Genomic DNA, 25257 nt, shown 5'->3' on the forward strand with positions numbered 1-25257 from the left:
GATACAAACATAAGGATTTGCCCTCAATTATCCCACTAAACATCAGTAAATAATTACCATCATTTAAATATTCACGGCTACTTCACAATTCCATATCTGATTCCTAAACCAAACACCGATTCTACATAAGCAATTCTGTAAACCAAGAAACAGAAACAAACTAATGATAGTGCCAGTTTCTGATTCCTCTTGGTATTTCCTGACTTGGCACAGTTTTTCACAATTGCTAATTAGCACCAGAGGAAGTATTTCCCCCAGTCTATTTCAAAGCATTATTCAGATAATTATACATTCTGTAGTATAATGACCTAAATATTTGCCTAGAGCTTGGGCAGATTAGGCGATAACTCAGACTCCGCACAGATAACAGGACTGTGTAATGTTTCAAAGATGAGATATTATCATCACATTAAGTGGCATAAACGAATAATCCCCCCCCTCCAAGCTTTGTTTATGAAAAAATGTTACACAAAGGAGTCGAGAGTAAACTCTGGGCTTGCTAATGATCTGTTTCAAAAAATAATAAACACCCACCTGTGATGAAGTAGTTCACTTGTTTATTGATGTCTTCAGAATCGTCATCCGTGGTGCTGAGGATAGCGATCACTCCGCTGGGAGGAGGGTCATCTTCACTGACTGTGCCTTTGTAGATCTCTGCGGTGAAGTGAGGTGGGTTGTCGTTCACGTCAGCCACCGTCACCTCCACTCTGGTGCCAGTGACATGCTGGACTTTGTCGCCCTGGTCTGTTGCTAGGACGGCGATGGTGTATTTGTTCATTTTTTCGCGGTCTAACTCCTTTAAGGTGGTCACCCATCCAGTTTCACTGTTGACGGCAAACAGCTCAGGGATCTCCTGTGAGCTCTGCTTGGGGTCAAGGCTGTAAACAACGTGGCCATTGGTTCCAGAGTCGTGGTCGGTGGCTTTGACTTGAATTACTTGGGTCCCACTTGGAAGGTTTTCCACAATGACAGCCTCATAAGGGTCTGAGTCGAAGCTTGGATTGTTGTCATTAACATCTTTCACCTGGATGTTCACATTTACCGATGCAACTACCTCATAATTCTCCTGTGTGGTTTGGGCAAGCAGAGTGAGCTGGTACCATTTGGTCGTCTCATGGTCAAGGCTCTTCTGAAGCTTCAAGGCTCCGCTGTCTCTATCTACAACAAACACTTCATCTTCATTGCTCTCGGGAGTGTTGCCCTTCACAAGACTGTAAAGAACTGGCTGCTCACTCTCAGCTTGAATAACGTCTATCTCAGTGCCAATGGGAAGGTCTTCAGCAATTGTATAACGATAATGTGGTTCAGCAAATTTAGGAATTGGCACCTCTGTGGCGACAATTCTGATGTAAACTTGCACAACAGAATGTCTGGATGGATTCCCAGTGTCCTTTGCCTTCACAAAGAATGCATAGAGCTCATTCTCCAGCCCAATGAGGCTTTCTTTGGTTACAATGACCCCGGTGGTTGGGTGAATTTCAAAGTTTTCCTCCACATTTTCAACGTCTGCTTCAAGCGAATATTCAATGTCAGCATTGCTTCCCTCATCCATGTCCGAAGCAGCGATTTTAACCACCGAGGTTCCCCTTGGGACGTCTGATGCAATAGTGGCTTTGTACTCAACTGCCCTGAATTGTGGGGCATTGTCATTGGCATCTGTGACAATGACATTGACAGTACAAAAGCCTACTTTTCCGCCACCATCTTTAGCTATGAGAGAAATAGGAATAACCTTTTCATCTGGTTTTTCACGGTCAAGGCTCTCCAGAGTGAAAATCTCTCCATTTTCATTGATAGAGAACTTGTCTTTTGCAAAGTCATTGACTATCTGGTATGTTATTTGTCCATAAATGCCTTCATCATCGTCTGTTGCCTTTGCTTCTGCTACCAGGGTACCAACGGGGGAGTTTTCAACAAGCTCGACCAAATAGTCCACTTGAGAGAAGGTGGGGTTGTGGAAGTTGGCACCAACAACTGTTACCACGACCAGAGCTGAGCTTCTGAACACACCGTCTGACACCGACACCTTGAGATTGTAACGAGGCTGCATATGTGGCCTGCGGTGGTTGGAAACGACGATAGCACCGGTGTGTTTGTTGATGGCGAAGTTCTGGTCTTCATTTCCAGATATAATTGAGAACTCCAGCTTATCTGAGTCTGAGCTGTCGGCATCAGATGCCTGGACTTGGCAGACGAAGTGTCCACGTGGAGCCAGTTCGCTGATAGTAGTTTTGTACGTGTGCTCTGTAAAAACTGGGGCGTTGTCGTTCATATCCGTAACGTCTATCGTCACAATCACGTCACTGGAGAGGGCTGGAACTCCTCCATCCACCACACGGACTCTCAACTTGTGTTGCTGGGTTTCCTCGTGATCAAGAACTTTAGCTGTAGAGATTATGCCGGTGTCACGGTCGATGGTAAAATAATTAGAACTCTTCCCCCTTTCCTCAACCAGCTGAAAGAACACTTCCTGGTTATTGCCAGTATCCAAATCTTTGGCATCAACCTGCAGAATGGACGTACCGATAACGGAGGCCTCAGAAATATTGGCATAGTAGGTTTTTGACAGGAACACAGGGGCATTATCATTTACATCTTCCAGTATGATATCAACAAACACCTCAGAGTGTGCTCCTGTTAGAGAGTCTGTGGCTCTTATGTTGAGCTTATAGGCAGGATGTGTCTCAAAATCCAAGGGTTGACTCACATGAATAACACCTGTGTTGAAATCAATTGAAAACTGTTTGAAAGGATCTCCCTCAGATATGGTGTACACAATACGAGGACCTTCAGAGTCATTGGCCTGCACATGAAGCACAGGGGAGTGTAACTGAATGTTTTCAGGGATTTCGATGCTGTAAAAAGGCTTCTCAAACACAGGCGTTGCTTTGTTAACAACTCTTACTGGTACTTCTACTTCTGCTGAGAGAGCTGGTTCTCCATTATCCTTTGCTATAACAACAATGACGAAGTCTGTGTTGAGTGAGTCTTTCTCAAACTTCTTCTTGAGTGAGATTTCACCAGATGGACTAATCTCAAAGTGTTCTTCATGTTCCTTCAGGTAGTAATGGATGTCTGCATTTGGGCCCATGTCTTTGTCTACTGCCGTGACCTGTCGGATGGCCTGGCCTTCCTCTGCATCCATCTGGACCAGGGCATGATAGGGAAGGTTCACAAACATAGGCTTGTTGTCATTGACGTCTTCCACGGTCACAGTTACTAAAACGTGCGCCCCGTCTTCAGATTTGTCTTCTCTGGTGACCTCTACTACAATGTCATATGTGTCCTGTGCTTCACGATCAAATGGAATTCCAGTGGTTGAGACAACTCCAGAGGTGCGGCTGATTACAAACCTAATGTCAGGGTTCAAAATTTTATAGAACAAAGGCTCATTCACCTGGTTCCCAACAGCGGCAATGATTGCTAGTGTTTTCTTCTCAGAGGAATTTTCTTGAATGTAGGCTTTGTAGGACTCGCGGGTGAACTTTAGCTTGCTCTCCTTGTTTTCCTTCACATTGATCTTCACTGCTGTAACGGCAGCAAATCGACCATCAGAAACCCTAACATTTAATTCATATCTGCTCCTGAGCTGCGTGACATTCTGAATAGAGATTACGCCTGTGATTGGATCCATTTTAAACTTATCACCAATATTTCCCTCAGAGATGGAGAAGAGAAGTTTGGAGTTAGGCCCGGAGTCTGAGTCTGTAGCATTCACTTGGATGACTTCTACCCCTTTGTATGTTGGCACTATGACGGTGGTCTCGTACAGTTCTTGGCTGAAAACTGGTGGGCAGTCATTAACATCGATTACTTCAATAGTCACGTTGGCTGCTGTCTCTGCAAACAGTCGTGGCATTCCTAGATCATGGACCTGAACTGTGAAGTGGAATACACTCCTCTGTTCATAATCCAAAGCTCCTGTGACTCTGATAGCTCCTGTGCTCGAGTCAATGTAGAAATAGTTGTGTGCAAAAGGTTCAACGATTTGATAAACGAGCATGGCATTCTGGTCACAATCAGCATCAGAGGCATGAATGACAAAAGGAGTGTTTGCAGGGGTCAGAACAACACTGTTGATGGGAGCCGACTCACTGATTACTCCTTTGAATTCCCTCTGGGAAAAGACTGGAGCGTTGTCATTTTCATCCTTTAGATGAATCATAAGCGTTGTGTTGCTGGACAGTCCGGCCATGTTGGTGCCCTGTATGATAAGCTTGTATTGAGGTGTGGTCTCGTAATCTAAAGCTTGCTGCGTCACAACCACCCCAGAGTTTGGGTTTATATCAAATGCGTTGTTGATGTTGCCACTTTTGATTTGATAGAAAACAGATGACTGACTGACCGCGGTGACCAAGCTCACAAAGCTTCCTGGATGGGCTGATTCACTGACTTCTGCAGAGAACTCCTTTTCAATGAATTTGGGGGCCGCGTTGTCAGAGACTGTCACCACAATGTGTACACTGGCTGTTGTTGACTGTGGAGGTATTCCATTATCAGTTGCCTTAACGATGAGTTCAAACGCTGTCTTGCTGCTGCGATCGAGTTCTTTGGCCACTGTAATTGTCCCAAGAACGGGGTCGATTACAAATGAGTTTGCAACATTCCCTGTGAAACAAAAAAGACAAAAACAGTAAGATTTTTCTGCATATTGTACATTTGATGAGCATTTAAAATATGAATGTTCTACCACTTTAGCTTTAGTCATTCTATGTCAAAACAAAACAAACAACAATTCAATCACACTCAGTAATCTCAGCTATTTCAAACATGCATATGTCCCAACAAAAATCTAACTGCAACTTATTGTAGGAGGAAACCACTGTGGGAAATTCTGAGAGGGATCTATCCCATCTCCCACGTGTTCAGAGATCCTCTAAACAAAGTCTTCAATATTCTCCTACTCCTTGTGAAGTATTTCATTCATGTTTAAGATCCAGTGGGCAGCAGGACGGTTGACTCATACATTTTCTATGAGCTGATTTCATCTGCTTTCTTTTACAGTGAAAGCTTTCTGCTATTAGGGGAAAAAAAAATGAGGGGAAACTGTGGCTCAAACATTACACTGTACAACAGAAGTGGACGTCTCTACCATGACATCACCCATTGGTTTTTGGACCTGAAGCCTCCAGTTTGGCGCTTTGGCCTTTGCCATTGCTTTTCTGAAGCCAGATGTGTTTGGATGAGATGGTGGATCTGGCTGGCAACCCGAGGAGACTCTGCATGCCCGCTTGTCAAATACAAGGTAACCAAGCATTAAAGCATGCTCTACTTTATCGTCTGTCTCCTTCTAAATGGGACTGTAATTCACTAAATGAACATCTGACCATATTGAAAGAAACTTGAAACTAGTGACTGAGACTATAAACTCACACGTAAAATTTTTAATGAGCTAATAAATCAAATGAGACGTAGGGTCATTTTTTTCATGGACTTATAGACAATCAAACTTTCTTTCTGGAGCAAGTGAAGTCCCCCTCTGCTAGCCATTTAAAAGAATGCTGATTTAACGCACTTCTGTATTGGCTTTGAAGTCAAGCTGTGGTTGTTTTCCCTTGGGCTCAGCAGAGCGGCTCAGTAAATTAGTGAGCATTTACCTGATTCGATGCTGTAGACAAGCTCTGCATTATGGCCCTTGTCTTTGTCAAGAGCTGTGACCTGGAGCACGGCCGAGCCTACGGCAGCGGATTCGAACACACGGCCAGAGTAAGGCGTGCCTATAAACCAGGGTGCGTTGTCATTGGTGTCATCCACGTCGACGATTACACGCACAAGGTTTCTTTTAACTGGAATGTCCTGGTCTCGCACCTAGGAAATAAATTCATAAAGAAAAGGAGACAGACAGACAGACAAAGGGAGAAAAAGAAGAAACAGATATAGTTAACAGCGTCAGTGCCCCTCAAGGTATAATTCATTCCTGAAAAGCAGCATAATCAAGAAAGCTATTCACATTTCAAAAAGCAAAGGAACAAACAAGCCTGTCTTAATTTCATGGCTGTTTCTTTTCCTAACACAGCAAACGATTCCAAAATAAACTCTAGTAAACATATGTAAAAAAAGCATTGCGAATTTTTCTGCTTCTTACCATGACAGTGAGGACGTGAAGATGCATCGTCTCATGATCCAGCCGCTCAGTGGTGTACAGAATGCCTGTTCCCGGGTCCAGTCGGAACTTCCTCAGGCTGAATGGATCGGTGCTGCTCAGGAGTGTAAAGGTCAGTTTGTTTTTCTCATCTCTGTCCACGGCGCTGATCTGCAGGACCTCGGACCCGGCAGGTTTGTCTTCTGGGACATTCACGGTGTAAACCGTCTGAGAGAACTGTGGCCGGTGGTTGTTGGTGTCAATGACACGGATAAGTACCTGCAGGAAGAAAAGAAACAGAAGGTCTTTTTGACGCTCTTTCTAATTTTGTCAGCGTGTGCAAAGAGCTGTCATGTTTCCGAGGATAATTGGAGGTTAAATCAGACAAAATAAATTCCGCGTTGCACAAAGAGCATGAAGAGGGGATTTCTAAAGTGCTGGTATCCAAGCTGAGCAGGGTTCCTGTTAGAGCTAGGGTTACGTTTATATGTGCAAACACATAAATTACTCCTACAATTTACCTAATGATTCTTAACAGAGTAATGATAGTTAACAGCCAATGCATGTTCCAGTAAAACATTAAAACTAAAATAGCTGTGGTAAATGCAGCAAAACACAGAGTTCAGTACTCTGCAATGGTCAAACTGCGTGTTAAATGACGCTATTATCTTTATTTTCAGTCTCTCGCTCCCTCTTTTGTCCACTATAAACTTTTCCAAATCCTTTTCATAAGCTCTGCAATAATAAGCAGTGTTGTTTTGACATAGACTAGATCAATACATATGATGGCAAAAGCAATATTTTAACTGAGTGGCCACTTGACGCTGCTAACAGTGAAAACAAGAAATCGATGCTGGATAACCACAATGCATCTTAATGAATTCTGAGCTGCGGACGGGAGCAGGTGGGTAAATTGAGAGTACATGTGAGATAAATAAAATGCCAGCGAGCTGTCAGCCGTGGAATCGTGAAAATGATAGCTCTGGTGATACTAATACAATAGCATGTCGAAAAAGTAATGCAACTTTGAGGATGTTTAATGTTTTATTGTTTCTGTTGTGCAGATGTGCTAATGTATTCACAAGCAATTGTTCAGATTCACATCCATGAAACGGATTTCTACGCATATGTGGTTCTGCTATGGACAGCAAAAAAGTGCAGTGTTTTTTTTTTCCCCCTCCGCATACAACAAAGACTCTAACTTCCCCAAACTGTAAAATTCCACTGGGAGCATGTTTTATCAACACCAGCCACTCGTCTACTGGACTTCCGACAGAGGATTATGGAGAGCTGCTGGAATGCCATCTCTGCTTCCCAGACCAGCGAGGGGCTTCTACCGTTGCCAAACATGGGGAACAAAGGGATCAGCCCAGATTAGACACCTGCATACCAGACACCAGGGGGTGATGTCCCGTAAGGAAACTGTGGAGGCCGAGCTGTTTGGTGCAGGAAGGCTGAAGGGGGGCCGTAGTCACAAAAGCTCTGACCAGGTGACAGCTCACTAGCCGACTAGGTTTCGTCAGATCTCTGGTCAAAACATCAACCTGCTGTTGTTTGTTGTCATAATACTATTTGTTGAGCACTGTGAGCGTATATCAGAGACAAATATAGACTCAACCTGACAGGACTGATAACATTTACAATCTGCTGTGTGCTGTGATGTTGGCAACGCTGCTGAGGCTCACAGATGTCATCTTGCAGGGGGAGCGTTGGACTACATGCTGTCTGTCAGGCCTCTAATCTAACTATTTTCCACAAGTCATGTGTCATGAACAATCCATGTCACACTGTTAATCAGGATGTGAAATATAAAACAAACACACTTTTCTAACACGGCATTAGCCCGGAAAAACCACAAGGACTCGGGCCTCCGGTGCATGTTGCACCCTCAGCAACGTGACAAACTATCTCATTCCAAGCATGTCTTCTCATGCCATGCCAGACATCATATAGAACCAGATCCCTGGTGTCTCACAATCCACCTTTTACACACACACAGATGCACCCACCCTCCCACACACACACACACACCAGCACAGGCTCATAAAATGTGCACTTCCACACACATGCACACAAAGAGGCGTTACAATGTGTCTCAATCTGGCCAGCGTCAGATAACATGTCTTGTGAATAGTGAGTAAGGTGGCGAGAACCGATAGGCCTGTCAAGAAGCAGAAAGGAATGGAACCTGGTCAGTAGCACCTACATCTACCCACAATGTACTATTTCATATGGTTTAGAAAGAACACAAAAGGCTACCCCCCACCCACACACACCCCACGTATGCACACAAACTTGCCTTTCCCTTTGCAAGGCGGCTCTACAACACTTCAAAGAACTTTGCCCCCAAACATCACAAAGCAGTGTGATACAGTCTGACTGCAGCAGAAATGCTGGTGTAGACGAAAACTCTGTAGTCTTTGTATATGACTTCCTCTGGGAATGCTGAGGAGGAACAAGATTGGGACTGAGACACAGACGTGACAGATGGAGATACTAAAGGAAAAAAAAGGGCTGTGAGGGTGAGATGACAGAGAGAAACACAAGTGACAGTAAAAAAAAAACAAAGAAAGCTGAGGGAAATGGTCAAATTTAGAAAACACAGGTTGTGGGGGAAAATGAAAGAAATAAACAAGAAACAAACAAAAGATGCAACTGAGAATAAAATACCAAAGAAAAAAAAGAAAAAAAGTCCAGGTGAGAAAGAGTCCTGATGCAATAGTCAGCTTTGATACTGAAAACAAGAAAATATGTAAGTGTGAGTGAATAAACTGCACCTACGAGTGAGACATAAAGAGAGTCTTTGTAATGTGGACTGAGATAACATGAGAAACAGAAGACCAGGAACAGATTGTGAGCAGAACAGCTTGAGGTACTTCTGCACAGCCAAGGGAGGATGTCATATAGCTTGAGATGGGGGAAGGGATGCTGGGCTGCATGCCGAGGCTGCCTTGTTGGCGCAGCTCCTGGCTATGAGGTGCCCGAGCTGGAATGCGGCACCCCTTGTCTACATCAGCTGATCCTTCAGAGACGCCTTCATAGAACGACAACGGTCAAACTGAAAACGCAACAATAAAATAAAAAAAACGACCAACTGAACCAGAATGTCAGCAAGCTCAGATTTGAACTTATTTGCAATTTTCACCTCATAGGGTGTCACTTTAATTTGAACAAAAGTGACGAGCTAAAGTGTGCTTAAAACAGTGCCTTCTGAATAACGAAGCACCTTTTGTGTGGTATCCAGAACAGGACACAAGGGAGCCTTCATTGTGCTCATTGTCCTCCTGTGCCATGCGTAGGAGAGGAAGCCCCCCTGCCAGGTGGCAGGTTCTGGGCAAAGGGAGGCCACTGGCACCGAGCACTCAAACATGTTCCCAAAACAGGATTAACACAGCCCACTACCCACAGAGGTCCAGTGCTCTTGTTTGCACTATATTCTACCCAAACAGAATAATCATAAACCCTGCGTGCCTGGCCAATAAATGTGGAGATTTTGGGAAAAAAAAACTGGGAGAGAGAAAATCAAGAAGAAAGACAAAGGAAGCTAGAAGGAGAGAGAAAGAACAAAAAGGAAAAAAAAAAAAAAAACATTCCAAGGAGAGAGAAAATAGGCCAGCTCGTCTGGCAGCACAGCATCCACATGACTTTGATTTGAGGAACAGATAAGTCGGACTTTGAGCTTTCACGAGGTGTGTGATAGGGCGGATCTAATTTGCAGTGAGAGTCTGTGTGAGTTGTTTGAGAAGTATACAACACTGTCCCCAATGAGAAAACTGATTCATACTCAATGACAAAATAAAAAAATCAAATCAACCACTCACTGGCATGTGCTTTACTATTGAATTTATATCTTCGAGGATTTATTGTACGTCACGTGATGGGGAAATTGATTACTCAGCATAATCTTGTCTTTCATGTAATAATCTACACGTTTTAAAACTGTGTTTCTCCAAGTGTTTGATGGTTAATCCCAATACTGTACAGTCAGGGGGGATTAACTACGGGCTTTATATTACCTGCCTGCCTTGAAAAGCAAACGAGTGAATACGTAAATTAAAGCATTTCAGTGTGATTTGACACATCCTTTAGACAGTCACAAAACACTTCCCAGAAAGAGGTGTGCTGACAGTATCTGTTAAATCCCTCACTAACAGAGCAAATACTGTCAATGCAATGTTATCGAATAAACAAGTTGGTAGCCAAAACACTCAGATGGCTTCCCTGAAATCCTCAGGACGTTCAAAGCTTTGCCGAGAGCATGTCAACCAACGGGTACGATGGTATATTTGCTTTTTAAACATAAAGCTCGTATCAAGGCTACACTAAACACACATGCTTCCTTCTTACCTAAACGCTGATATTGAAAACATGAAAGCCACCGAGGCCAGCACAAGTTTTGGATTTTTCACGGTTCTTTTTTTTTTTTTTTTTTTTTGTAGAATGTGATCTCTGATTCACTTTCAGAGATGTGTTTACTGGTAGCCAACCAAATCTGGGTAATTATTACGGTCTCTGCAAATACTGTAGGCCTCTTTCAGTCACCATTAGGCTGTCAGAATATCCCAAGCAGCTGGCCTACATCACAAAGTGTGGTTTATAGAGCATACAAATTCAGCAAATCCGTTCCCTCGACAGAAAACAGCTGACCTACAGTGGTCAGCTGGGCACACAATATAATACGCGCCAGCATTCATCTGCAAGGGAGCAGATCAGTCAGAGCTCTAATGATATGTACAAAAAATATGCACATTAACAACCTGCAGACAGCTTCAACAGGTCCGCTGTTGCAGTCAATAAAATCCATCTGATATACAAATGATGCTTCTTTGACCTATTTCAGTCTAATACAGAAAACTGCAGGTGGATGAACGAATATTCAGAATGCTCATCATCCAGCAGCCCTTTAAAGTTTTCTATCACACTGTCACTGTGATCTGTACAGATAATTGTCAGTATGCAGGTGGAAAAAAAAAAATGTAAGAAGATCAGCGCCAAGAAATCAACATTTGCTGTGTATGTTTCCAGATGTAATTTCAGTAAAGGCTGATGAAAACCTCATAAAAACTGTCTTCACATCAGTGTAAGTTTCAAAACATTTCACCGTTTGTCTGTGGGAGTGCTCGGGAGTAACACAATTATACAGAACAATTATAGAAAAAAAGTGTAAGAGGGTTGCACGTACAGCCAGTCCCACTGAAAATCAAGCTTGCACTGAAAATTAGACATTTTGAATAGGTTAACCTTTGCATGTGATTAATTTGACTTAAAATGTCACTGCATGCAGTATTGCTGAGAGGCTTTTAAATAAGTGTCTGTTGCCAGGGCTTTTAAGAAAGCGCTTTACAGGAAGAGAAGATCATGACTGAGAAAATAAGAACTCTCTGGCTGTTTTTTGAAGGTTCTGCACTAAACTATGGGACGTGCTGCTTCCGCGGATGAGCTGCGAAATGCCAGCGAAGGCGGCGCTTCATGCGAGGCTCAGTGGAGCACAGCAGCCAGATGATGAAAGGCTTTATTCATACGGAGTGACAACAAATAGATTCTTTTCCAGCTACAGTTCTCTGAAGCTCCCCTTTGAGGACAAAGGACAAAACATTTTGAATGCCGCCGATCCCATATGACCCAAACTACCATGTAAAAATGTTGAAAATCTCATGGACAAGGCATGACCACGTGAACAAAAACCAAAGGCTGCACGCGAGCTTAGACGCCTTTATCGTGGCAGTTCAGCTTCGGTATCAGCTGTGGAGCAACATATCTATTCCATATTTAGTAATTTGGTCTATTCATAAAAGGCCCGATCCAATCTGTTCCACCCAGAGAAAAAGTAAGAGAAGGTTCACAGGATCAGGGAGAGACACAGCAGAGGGGAGGAGCTGAGGGGGGCTCAAGAATGTACACTTTGGCGAGACGGCACCATCATCATGGCAGCTCCGCATCAGGAATGAGACAATGGAAGTTTCCTGTAGCCGAGCGCTCAACTGAGATGGGAGTGAGCAGGAGAGGAAGGAGCACTGACGACCCGTATGACGGTTGGAAAAGGTATTTCAAAAAATGTCATTCTTAAGCCACTATAGATTTTTTTCTTTGTTCTTGAGCCCACACTTATTTGCTTTCTTAGACGGTTTGGAAGAGAAGATCGATACCACTCTTGTATTTGCACAGTGAAGAAGAATCTACAGCAATGACATGGTTAGCTTGGCTCAATATGAAGACTACAAACAGCTAGCCTGATTCTGTCAAAGGGTGAAAGTGCTCGTACTCGCACCTCTACAGTCTTGGACTCTTATCCTTGCCATGAAGTTGCTAGGCTACCAGCGAAGACTCCAAGAAGTCGGTGAGCCTAGCCAAGAAAAAGAGGCTCACACATAACCCTCGTGAAGCTACAACCTGTCATTTCTGCACTTTAGTTTTTGCACAGATTAAACAAATGAACTATAACGTGTTGTGAGTTTTTTTTAGACGTGCTGGCTGCAGATTCTGAGCAGTTATTAAAGCGTTATCACTTCTCTTATCTAACTCTCGCTAAGAAAGTCAAGCATATTTCCCAACATGTCAAACTTTTAAACTTTTTAACTCAAAGATGTGTCTCCGTATCTCGTGTGCTGATGTGAAAATGCAGTAAATCTAATGAAAAACACAACTCAAATACACATCACAGGCAGCACCAGACGATATAAGCAGATCTCCAAATTCTTATCATATCATATTAGTTGTATTATCTGTCCTTTTTTTTTATTTTTTCAAGCCGGCTTTATACAGTTAGAAAACAGGTCATGTAGGAACAGAACTCAAATATTTAAAGTGCCATTTTTTACTGGCCGGTTGAGACCGATGATAGCGTCACAACATCAGCACATCCCAACAATAGGAACAGTTTGGCCACTGCTTCACTCATTACCCCTCTCTTTACTCCTGCTATTTCTCACACGAGGAAAACAGAACCATGACAACTGCCTCATCAGCCTCCAACCGTTTCATTAGTGTTTCAATTACCTGGGTGCTGACAGTTCGTGTCCCATCTGTGGCTTCCACCGTCAGGTTGTAATTTGATTTCTGCTCAGCGTCCAGGGGCCGCGCTACAATCAAGGTTCCGCTGGCCTTGCCCACGTCAAAGCGGCTGTCATAATTACCACCTGTGGAATATTTTTTTTTTGTACACACAATAAGGAAAGGCAACAGATTAGAGACAAATCATTAATTCATTGTGTGCATGTAGCAAGGTTGCACAAACAATAAATAGGGTCACTGAGATGGACATGTACACATCAATTTTCTGCTCTGCTGATGTCGAAGATTGTAATGAACAGACACACTAATGTATCATTACATTTGTGTCATTAGCTATCAGTATAGATTTGTTGTTTATCAAAAAAAAACAAAAAAAACGTCTGTATAACAGCTATTTCATGCAATTAACTCCAACACCTATAGCATGGTTGCACAAGGGCGAGGTGATGAACGTGTCACAACACAATGCACAGTGAATGAAAGGATTCTGATCTCTCAAGGATAAATCATTCAACAGTGGATAATACATATTGGAGCTCTAATTCACACAAGCAAAAGGGAGATTTCTCCAGCCCTCATGAGACTCCCAATCAGGTCACAGGTTTAAGGGGGAAAATGTAGCACAACATCCATCCTGTGGCACAGTACAGTCAACCACAGCCAACAGGCAGCACCAACACACAATGTAGGATGATCTCTTAACACAGCACAGCCTATTAGGAGATCCCAGCAGCTACCTTCTGCTGTACAGTTGTGGTCACAAGCCATCTGAAGGATGTAAAACATCTCAGTATCCTCTATGCCGTCTTGCAAAAATCCAACCAAACAGAACATTCCAGAGAAAAGAGGAAAGCAGTAAAAGAGCACAGGGAAGAAGAGAAGAAAAGAGACGTGTCAGTCAGACATTGATTAGAGGGAAGACAGGCTGGGAGGAAGGGTGAGGAGGCAAACATTTCTAAAAGGAGTCTTTTGAAATCTTCTCATGCACACAGTGTCTACTGTAAGTAAAAGCACATACTTTAGGAAGGGAGGAATTATGTTTTAACACTTCAAAACATAGTTGGCAGTTAAAATTGTAAGGAAATATACTGCAGCTCGACTGCCGCACACAAAAAACCTCAAGAAAAGTACCAGTATTTATTGATACTGACCTACTGATTCATGATACAATTCTGTTATCTCAACTGCTCCATAAAGGCGGAGAGCAGTAACTGCACAAGCAGTAAAATTGAGAAAGATGGCTTTAAGTTTTCAGACTGGCATGTAAACTGCAGAAAAGATAGAGGATATAATACTTTCATTTTGAGCCTGTTTAGGATGATTTAAACGGCACAACGGCCATAGACCTTACAAAAGATCCAGTTTCCAGGGAAGAACATGTTTGTAACTTTCTTTCTGTTTTTTGTTGGTTTCATTTGGGTTATTTACAGTCCACAGTTAGTGGGGTTTGTTTTGCATGTCTCTGCCTGTCTACTTTTAGTATATATAGCATATTGGTGTCACCACACCAACATAAATTCATTCCTGTTGAGTACAGATACTCAGGATTAACATGAATTTAACTAACATAAAGTGTTTATTTCCATCGTGACTGGAATCTGCTACAGCCTCATTTAGCAAATGTGAAATTTAAAAAAATGATTTACCAAGATGCTTGTTAACAAACAATTACAACTCTAGAAAACAGCAGTTTTAGTTTTGGCTAATTACTCTTGTCTCATCTGTTTTTCTGCCTTGTGCAGCTTCATATGTTCTATTTGCAGTATTATACATTTCTATGGGATGATATTTTTAATTTTGGGCAAATATGTAAACTTATTACTGGATTTATGTCTAAGGCAGCTAAAATGGTTAAGGAAGTGATAAGCTGTTTATATTTGACTTTCACACAACATATGACAACAACGTGGAGCTATAAAATATATTTTGTCTTCTTCTAAGTACTGTTCCATATGCCCAGCCGTAACAGACACAAAAACTCTGTTAGTCCAAAAGTGTTTTCTACCTACAAAGCAATACCATGACATTAAGCATTTATTCAGCACGCATGCACACAGTGACAGATATGCATGTAAAAGAGGCAGTACCTGTAATTTCAAACCACACGGGAACATCAGATGATTCAGTGGCAACAACGCCCACCATGTGAGCCACAGGGTCGCTTTCCATTACAGAAAAGGTGAAGGGGGACTCCTCAAAAAGCAGCGGAGCTGCGTCGGCTGGCACTTCTGGTTTTGGAATCCACTCGATGTGCAGACGACAAGAGGAGGATTTCTGAGGACGTCCATTGTCAACGGCTTTAATCTAAGAGAGAGGCAGGGAATGAAAGTCTGTCATGCAGTGTTACGCAACGCTTATGTTGCAAATGAGCTTTTGCACAGCTCTCTAACTGATCATCTCCCTGAAACTCTTCAAAAGTGAATTGTAAAAGAATTTCTGTACTCTGAGTTGTCCACATTGGCAGGAGTTCTGAATAACAAAACACCTTTTGTGTGGTCTTCTTTTGTGATTCGACCGTTTGTACGGACTTTAGCGTGCTGCACTGTAAACCGTGTTTCGCAATATCATCTTGCAGCAGGAACACAACTTTTGGAGACATAAATCTGGAGACAAATCACTATAACTCAAGAAAACAGCGTTAAGTACCACCAGTAAATGTATCACAGCTATTTTGACAGCCAACTGCGATGACTAAATGAGAGTTACTTACAGGTGGAAGATTGACAGATAGCATTGATTTTCACACACATAACACATTTATTTCCCAGTTATCCCAAGATACCCTTCAACAAAACAACATGCATAATGCTGTAACACTATAAAAAAGGAAAAAGCTGAAGTGTAATGTCACGTCAATGGCTGATAAATTTGGCTCTGGAGAAACAAAGCGCAGCAGCAGTAAGAGCATAGCAAAAAAATAAACATAAATAGCAAATATACATCCGTGTTGACTGGTGGTTGCAGCATGCTCTCTAAAATATGGAGTTCTGGCAAACGATTTTCCTCTACACTTGTAATCGAAGAGGATGCACATGGAACAATTTGCATTTGGTCTCTCTTACACACACTTCCACTGCATTTTTAAATACCAAAGCTGAAAACAGGGAGGATAGAGAACCAAGGGGGATAGAAAACTTGAGAGGATGAGGCGAATGAAACAGTAAAACAATAAACAAGCATCTGTTGTAAAAATGTACTGCTCACTGAGAGACTCTTAGACCGAGGGCAGCGTGAAGCCCTGGGATTAGATACTCACTGTGAGAATGTCGTATTCTCCGGCGGAGGAGAACTTCTTGGACGACACCAGGCCCGTCTTGGGCTCGATAAAAAACTTTCCGTGTTCGTCTCCTTCCTCGATGCTGTAAGAGATCTCTGAATTTGGTCCCTCGTCGCGGTCTGATGCAATTACCCGATACACCGGGTCTCTCTTCATGGCTCTCTCTCTCTCTGGCCTCTCCCGCTCAGGGAGTTGGATCTTGTAGATTTTCTCCAGGAACAATGGCCTGTTGTCGTTCTCATCGAGGACCTGGACGATGACGCGGACAGTGGTGGACTTAGCGGGAACGCCGTGGTCGGTGATGGTGATCTGAGGAGACAGAATGAAGACTTTAGACCAAGAAGTATATCGAGTGAAAGGTTTAGAGCTGGCAACAAGGAAGCAAGTATTATCTGGTGTAGTGAACTTTAAATCACATTCAATAACTCTTATCTCATCAAGTCACAATGCCCCTGTTGTGTTCCTTAACCTTCATAGTTTGAAAACCAGACGCAGCGAATAATGTCAGCAATATTACTAAACATTATGCACAACTATCCTGGGAATTTTTCGTAAAGATCAAGACACTGTGTTAGAAATCCATCATGCCAGAGCCGAAAATTAATCAAAGCAAAGATGAAAAAGGGAAGCATGCTTTTTTCCTTCATCATCCTTTCATTCCACTCCTTTCTCAGAGAGTTAAGGCGGCCAAAATTAAAGGCAATTCCCTCTGAGATTTGCTGTCAGGAGGTCTTTTCTTAAACACATTTTTCACTTAAAAACACAAATACACAACCGCACCAGGCTGCTCTGCATTCTTCTATCGCTGGAGAGAAGTTAGCGTAACAATCAAGTCAAACAGTCACAAAGTACACCAAAGAGCACGCTTCTTAACTGACAAAAAAAAACGTGTGATGTTGTTACACAAAACAATAACCCGTCCAATAAATACTAACCTTTATATCTGCAACAGAGAAGGACTAAATTGGATTTTATGCATGGGAAGAGAGAGACACAGAGTGCACGACTGGAATGACAGTTTGGTCTCTTCGTTGTACGAATATAAAAAATGTTTAGATTACTAATTAAGCAACAATTACAACAGGAACAAGGCGTTTTGTATTTTAAATGCTGAATCTGCTGGAGAGCTGCTGGCTGGAGTTGACAAATTTGGGTGAACATGATTTGTTTCATCTGAAAACTTCCTTGATCTGAAAAAAGAAATGTATTTGCCTGTAATCATGATAGCAGCAGCTTGTATGGCTGGGATACGAACAACACACCATAGCTAATTATTTTTAATTAGCTGCACCTATTCAGTCCACCAGCAGCAGCTGCACTGACTCCGCTGCTCCGTGTCAAGCTTGCACACAAAGATGCTGAACTGCTAACAAACATTAAGACTTAATGCTCTCAACTAAGGGCTGCAGGCTTCTTTTTTTTTTTTTTAACTCCAGAAGTACTCACAATAAAAGACAGTGTCAAACAACTGCATCACTAATGGGGCTTTAATTTAAGTCATGACATTGAGTGTTACTGGTAGCATGCTGAGACTTTGTAATTTGTGCCACAGTTTAACAACACATCACATCGGAGTGCACAATCTAAGGAGCTTAATCTCAAAGGAAAGAGCCACAGGCTGACCTAAACAAACACAATTTTTTATTGAGTCCCAGAAAAATGGGCTCAAGGGTGGCGCGTCTGAGCGCTGGCAGAGATGTGAGCGTTTCTCGCTTCAAGCGGCAAAATACTGTAGAAGGGCGGAACAAATGTCACAGTCATTTAAAACCATCTGCTAAGTACTTCACTAAAAACAGTGAGGGAGTCCAGGGCCGGGCGAACGCCATTTGGAGCCATAGTTTCAATTACAAAAGTAATGTGTTTTTGTTTTTCTCGCAGTGTGTGCAGCTGTCCGTGCTGTTCACATGGGCAGAATTAATTAAATGGGATGACATGGAACCTGAGTGTGAATGTCCCTCTAAGGAATGATATCCTGTGCCGTGTAATGGAGAGTTCCATTATGATCACACGAGTTGTTTGGCTGCAGCTAAGTGCCTGGTATCCCATATTCTAAAATAGTTTGAAGAGTTTCTTTGCTTACGTTCGGTGTCGCATCGAGTGTTGAAATTAAGTTTGGCGCCTCGGCTCTGCACCTCATCAACACTGCTATGAGTGTGACTGTGTGCTTGCACAGTGCAGCCACCCAGCTATCCATCACCATGTGAATCTCTTTGGAACATTTTCATCAAAAGCCTTTGTGTGATAATTGGGCAAACCACACAAAAGACAGAGAAGTTACACCAGAGGGAGTGAGTGTCACTGCATCAGTGCCGCACTGCTGTGAAGCCGCAAACTGAGAAAACCCATTATATTCTGATTATCTACGTGTTGTGAGACTTTTGAGATATATCTCACTGACCAAATATGAGCGATGTGGTAATAATGTTTTCAATGCAAGTTCAAATTATCTGAAAAGAATAAACTGTGTAAAGGATTTAAGTTAGCAGCTATAACTGAAAATAGTATATGTATTGTGCTTGTCCCTAATACAGGACATGGATAAGTGAAGCTGCTGTCAGTAGATGTGTACAAATTGTAAAGCTTACATAGTGCAACTGTCTCTCTTTGTGCATAATAATGCCTACTGTAATAACCTTCTGAGGAAATCTGGAGCTTTCTTTCAACCAGATAAACTCTCTTCCACACTAGTTTTTCTCAAACAAACGGGCGCCAAGGCCAGATGTGTATGTGAATACAAAGAACAACTGGATGACTGTATTAAATCACCACATGGGAAAAATCTGACAAATGTCAGCCTCCATTTTTAATCTTTCATCAGTCTAATTTTCCCAGTCTGTAAGCTGGATTTATGCTATGTCCAAACTGCATGTAGTCAGGACCCGACTCCGAGGCTCCAACAATCACACCTTCTCCACTTTGTGATGAGACAGCACTGCGCAGTGCCAGAGGAGCTGGGCATTGTCTGAAAATGTGTGCTATTTTTAACTGACAGGCTTTGAAAAGGCACCATGCTGATTTGCTAGTATTTGCCTGACATTTTATACACATACCGATTAATCAGAAAAAGTGGACTGGGCAGGATCTAATATTTTTAGGTCAGACTGCATGCTGGGATCGGCTCCAGGCAACAGATGCGAACAGTCCATTCACCTCTGCTCTTACGTTACAATGTGCTCTCTACACTCCCAGGCCTGAATCCTCAGCATGTCCTGGCATGTCCCACTTTTGCTATTTACCCACCCCCCTCCCTGCACGGACGAAGGCCTCTGATCCTGCCGCTAGAGCCCACACTCAGCCCATCAAGAGCAGCTTTGCCTTTTCTCAAATTCCCCCACTGCCTTTCTGCTTTTAGCTCTCTCTCTGTCTTTCACACACAGGCACACGACGACTACCAACCCCCATCCATCTCATCATAAAAGCTGAAGGCCCCCTGTGCTCCCTCCACCTCTTCTTGGCATTTGGTGCAAACAATGCTGACACAGCCCCCACCCTAATTGCTCCACATGTTCCACATGGCCCCACATGTTCCATTTCTTTCTCCTACAACAAGCTAGCACAAAAACTTCAGCACAAGTTAGGACTTCAATTTGATTTGCTTGGCTTGCGCCAAAGTGCCAAATTGTAGACTTTAAGGATCCGTGCATCTCCACGACTGTGCAGCCCAATAAAGAGCTTCCTGCTGAAATCCCAATAACCTGTGACCATCACGCACAAACTTCTCAAGTTGCCATGGTTGCACACTTCCTTTAAGGCTGTGTTCACTCACCCGCTTTCTACGTGTTTAGGTAAAAAGTAACTCGCAGCAAACTGTCAGTCCAACTCATATTCAAATTAAAAGCCCAAGAAACACTTTTGATTACTTATTTTTCCTGAAATTGTCTGTCTCTTTATGCAGAGCAATCCAAGTGTCTGATTAAAGCTCGGTAATAAACATTACAAAGAAAAACAGGAATATTAGCATGAAGAGAATAGAAGCGATGAATTTGGCTTAACATTAAAGCCGAGAATAGTTTGAGCTGAGTATTTAATGTGGTTATTAAATTTCTGTCTGGAGGCATTTTGTCAAAAGAGAAAAATGAACAACATTCACAAACTCAGCTTAGGAGGGAAGAGCTTTTTCTTTTTCTTTTCACAGACACAAAGAGCATCAGACGCCAACTCCAACTTTGTAATTCGACAGCTTTTACCCACATGTTGGAAGAAGCAATTCTAAGTTCTGCAGCAAACCCCTGGATGGTTTGGTTTCTGACCCTGATGTCTTATATTCTTCCCAAATTGAACGCATACAGTACAAAATATCTCCCTAACGTTCAGTGTCAGTCATCAGCTAGGCATTTCCCTGTAGAAAAACAGTCCTCCCTTATTCCCTATTTTTATCCCTATCATTTACTCCCAGTCCTGTAATGCAATTAGTGCAGAGGAATGTACAATCAGAGTATGAAATACGACGCTGCTCTGGCACCAGATGCACCAGCATTAACTGTCACCCAGAGATCACTGAATTGTGTAGCTTCTAACAATAATTAAAAGGCGTCCAATCTGCTCCCCGTCAGCACCGGAAACACAATTAAAAAACAGCTATTATCAACCTTGGTTCTGTGGCGACAGAGAGGGAGTGAAGCATCAGAAAAGCGCATAGCCGAGCTCAATTAAAACCCGCAAGTTTAGACGTTGGCCCGTTGGTTTGACAGCAGTTTCCTGTCCCAGCTTGCTCCATCCACGAGACGGAACAGTGGGAAAGAACAAAGGAACAGTCACCAGGATCTCCCACGCGCCTCCCATCTCCCCCCCTCCTACCCCATCCGGAAATCAGTACAAGGAGAAATTATTCCGACCTTTCTTGCAAATAGAAGAAGACGTTTTTTTGTTGGCAAAGACGTGGCACCGGGCCAAGATGGTTGGAATGTCCGACCTCAGAAATGGAATATTCCCAGTTCCATTTTTTCAAAAGTTTGGAACTGAACATGTTGGCACTGAATGATTACCACGCTGCAAATTCATTTTCACAAAGAAGCTCGTTTCTGTAGAGCCGGAAATCAGTGAAAATAAAGCGCTCACCTCGAGGATGTGCTCATCCTGTTGCTCTCTGTCCAGCTTCCTTGAAGTGGTTGTAACCAGACCTGTGGAAGACAATCAGTATTAATAAAAGGGAAAATATATCAAGAAATAATCAAGCAAAGTTGTGTTTACATTGCTTTCTATTTTGTAATTTTAGTAAAACAATCAGGAAATATCAAACTAAAGGCCCCCAAACAAAAATATTAGACTTATTTGCTTATTATCAACCTATTAGCTAATTGCATTCATGTTTTAGACACGTTACAGTTTCGTAATCTTACTGTTTGTAACCCAGTAGACTGTCTGTCTGTCTGAAATGCAATGAAAAGTTTATTTTTAATTTATAAAATATTCTGCTCAGCATATATCTTGGTGACGATTCTTGATCGACACAACTGAAGAGATCTTTGCATAGACAAGCCTGAATAGTTACCAGATTTATTTTCTTTAAACCCTCAATCATACATTTTGTTCCCCTTTTAAATGACAAAAAAAAAGACAAACTTCTAATCCTGAGATGGTACAAAGCAAAGCAACAAGACAAAAAACAATCCAGTCCCTCACTGTTGGGTGACATAATGTGAACCCTGCTGGTTATCACATCAGTCACCCATGAGTTAAGGATCTGGAGGAGTGCTCTCCCTGTGGTCTTGCCTGTTCCTGGTCTCCCCAGTTGCCAGACAGCCCACTATACTGCCTTACATATGTGAAATATCACAAAGATCTGCAAATAGCGCCCAAACAGCAGCATAGCCTTGACACCCTACTTTTAGTTTTTCCACAAGCTGAATAAATAGACAGCCAGTCAGACATCACCCGCAGCTCCGAGCACTTTTAGTAACAGAGAAAAAGAAACTTCAGAAAAAGGCCCTCCTGCTAGTTGGAGTGTTTCAAACGTCTTCTTGAGCTCTATCATTCAGTTTAAGTTGGATGACTGATGTCGTGTGACATCAATCACGCAGGGGGAACTTCGTTAAGCCAGGCTTTGACAAAAGTAAAAATAAAACAAGCAGAAAGATGGGAGTTTTGGGCTAATCCAATTTTGATTCAAATTCGCAAACAAGGGAAGAAAAGAGGAGGAAAGAGGGGGGAGGGTACGGCTACATTATAGGCAGCATTCTCTTCTCACTCCCAATGTAATTGCAACTTTGCAGAGACACTGAGTGTAGAGTAGACATGCCAACTCCAACCGCACCAGAGCTGTCTGCTTGCCACACTGTGCCTGATTAGCATAAAGCAAAGGATTTCCGAAACCCAAACCCATCAATGGCACATATGCCTGCAACAAGAATAGCAGGCCACAACTTACAGGCCCTGAAATAGCCGTCCCGAGCGCTGCGATTGAGGCACATAAGCGAGGCACTTTTGCTCTCTCCTCTTTATCCACTCCCTCTTAGGCTTTAGTTAATCTTCACAGTGAGCTGCAAAGATTTAAGTCTACTGATATTTGGTCAGAAAAAAATAAATAACACATTTCCTGAAGGTGCAACCCATTTTTTTTGGCTCTGCTCACTTAACACGAACTGATGAGCAACCGATTTCCATTTTACATTAATATATAACAGTGCTCACTGTTGACAAATCTCACTTAAAACAAAGAGAAAACTTGCCTCTGTCTTCCCTTTTTCACCAGCTCTGTTAACACAGCACCATCCCCCCCCATACCCGCTGAATGAATAACGTATTCCAACACTGACAACACAAGTGAAGTCTGCAGGGATTACTCTTTGCCATGCTGCATGACGTCTGCAAAACTCAGCAGAGGATCAGCATGGGTTACATGAGTGCAAGCTGTAGATTACCATCATCAAAACTAATAGTTGTGCTGTGCCACATCAAAACAGGCCACGCTGACTAATTATTCATGTGCTTCAGCAAGGCCTCAGATGATGGATGGTAATGTTTTTAAGCTCCCCTGCGAGCTGCGTTAGGTAACTCTTCTCCCCGAGCACGTATTCTACAGCAGAATACTGACGACGACATTAACCACAAAGTGTAACCGTCGTCGTTTGTAATTTCTCTGCAAATCATGTGCCTAATCAAGACTGGGGAAGGTATCACAACAGACAGCTTGTAATGTAAACTGCATACTCCGAGCCGTGCTTCTGTACAGCAAACAAAAACAACATTAGCAAACCCAATCAAATCAGGAAACAACTGGCCTTTATCCCAAGCCCACTCTGGAAAACACAAATTTGTTTTTTTTTCGCTCTGCTTTGCAAAGACAAATTTCCATTTCACAAACATATTTTACACCTCAATGCTGCAGCAGTGGGCGCGCTGGAAAATGAGTTAGTGACAACGGATAGCGTATCAGTGGTTTCTTTTGTCTTATGTTTGTTTATGTTCAAAGACTGTGTGTATTTTGGTTTAGATATAATCTCTCTCTCTCTCTCTCTCGTTCTGCAACTGACAGCGCTGCTAGAATACAGGGATGGGAAATGTGTTTTAAAAATATGAGAGCTGGCAAACAAAACAGAAAGCAACAAGAACTGTAAAGTTATTTGTCCTTGTTTAATTGTGGTTATTTGCTAAAGTAAAAATAACAACAGCTACAGCTTCCAGCAGCCCACAGACAGAATGTTTTTTATGAACTATGCCCCTGCTGAAATTTCACTGCTCACAGAGGCACAATCGACAAGGTGTTTGGTAAGGTATCCCTCTAGGTACAGTTGTTCCTTTGGCAGTAGCAGGGTGCCGACCTCCTCGCAGCACGGCGACAACGATCCCTGCCAACGAGTGCAACTGTCAGTCATATCATATAGTCACAACCGTCTTTAATCCTTCTGTTTCTAGAGATTGCTCCGCGTCAGTCGTAAGTACTCTTACACCAAATCATTATTATTATCGATTAATCTTGCAATTGTTGGACCACCGCTGTAGCTCAACTGGTTGAGCTGGCGACCCATGTACTGGGGCTATAGTCCCCAACACAGCGGTCGTGGGTTCGAATCCAGCCCATTGCTATTTGCTGTAGGTGCCTCCTCCATTCTTCTCCCCACTTTCCTGTCTCTCTCCCTCTACTGTCCTGTCAAATAACGGTAAAAAGGCCAAATAAATAAATAAATCTTGCGATTGTTATGTCAGTTAATTGATTAAATCTTGTCGGTCTATATTTTTATGTGACACATTTAAATGCTGATGTCATGGCCAAAATGTCAAAACAAGAAGACACTGAATTTACTATTATAAAGGACAAAGCAGCACATTTTCACAGCAGAGAGGTAATTTTGTATTTTTTCTTTTTTAAATTATTTTAAATCTTCTGTGAAAATAGCTGCTATTTTGTGTTGATAAGGGAATTCAGCTCTACAATAGTCAGAAAGGAAGATTTGAGGCACTGCCTCCAAAACGGTTTTACACCAGCTCAACTTTAGTGCTTTCTGACATTTTTAAAGTTAAGGTATTTTAGATTTTTGATGGAGCATGAAACCGGCAACCTTCTCAGGGTCTGCGAGGGGAACATCAGAAATGCAAAAAACATGCTGCATCTGCGGTGGATGAGTAAAGCTATTTTGATGCATGCTGTTTTGTGGCTTAAAATGCTTTTGTTTGCTTCTGTTCCACTTGTGTCTGACACGCTGCCAGCTCGCTGCCAGACCTCGGACCATGGGACTTGCCGCCCACTCTAATGCCCGAGCGCTGATATCACTTTCAGAAAAAAACTCCACTGCCACTTTTTGAAAAAATAAAAAAAATTCAAATGAAACTTTTCAAAAAAATTTTGGAATCTATTTAAGCTCATCCTACAGGGCTACACACTTACCAGGAACGGGCCTTTTGTGCAGGACTTTGCTGGCACTAGTGTTCAAGTCAATAAAGGTGCACA

The 25257-nt window shown here is 42.5% G+C and overlaps 1 protein-coding gene across 2 annotated transcripts in view; it reads right to left on the reverse strand.

Annotated features, from left to right (window-relative positions):
- The window catches only part of fat1a (FAT atypical cadherin 1a), a 74413-nt gene that overhangs the window by 23471 nt on the left and 25685 nt on the right, over positions 1-25257 (reverse strand). For both annotated transcript variants that reach the window (XM_008282081.1, XM_008282080.1), the window contains exons 4-10: positions 21429-21490; positions 16350-16679; positions 15181-15397; positions 13079-13218; positions 6086-6361; positions 5598-5808; positions 535-4608 (exon numbers count right to left, since the gene is read on the reverse strand). In XM_008282081.1, the coding sequence (XP_008280303.1) occupies positions 535-4608; positions 5598-5808; positions 6086-6361; positions 13079-13218; positions 15181-15397; positions 16350-16679; positions 21429-21490 (5310 nt within the window). The remainder of the gene's footprint in view (positions 1-534; positions 4609-5597; positions 5809-6085; positions 6362-13078; positions 13219-15180; positions 15398-16349; positions 16680-21428; positions 21491-25257) is intronic.

This window comes from Stegastes partitus, unplaced genomic scaffold, assembly GCF_000690725.1.
Source record: "Stegastes partitus isolate 25-593 unplaced genomic scaffold, Stegastes_partitus-1.0.2 Scaffold256, whole genome shotgun sequence".
Lineage (NCBI taxonomy): Eukaryota > Metazoa > Chordata > Actinopteri > Pomacentridae > Stegastes > Stegastes partitus.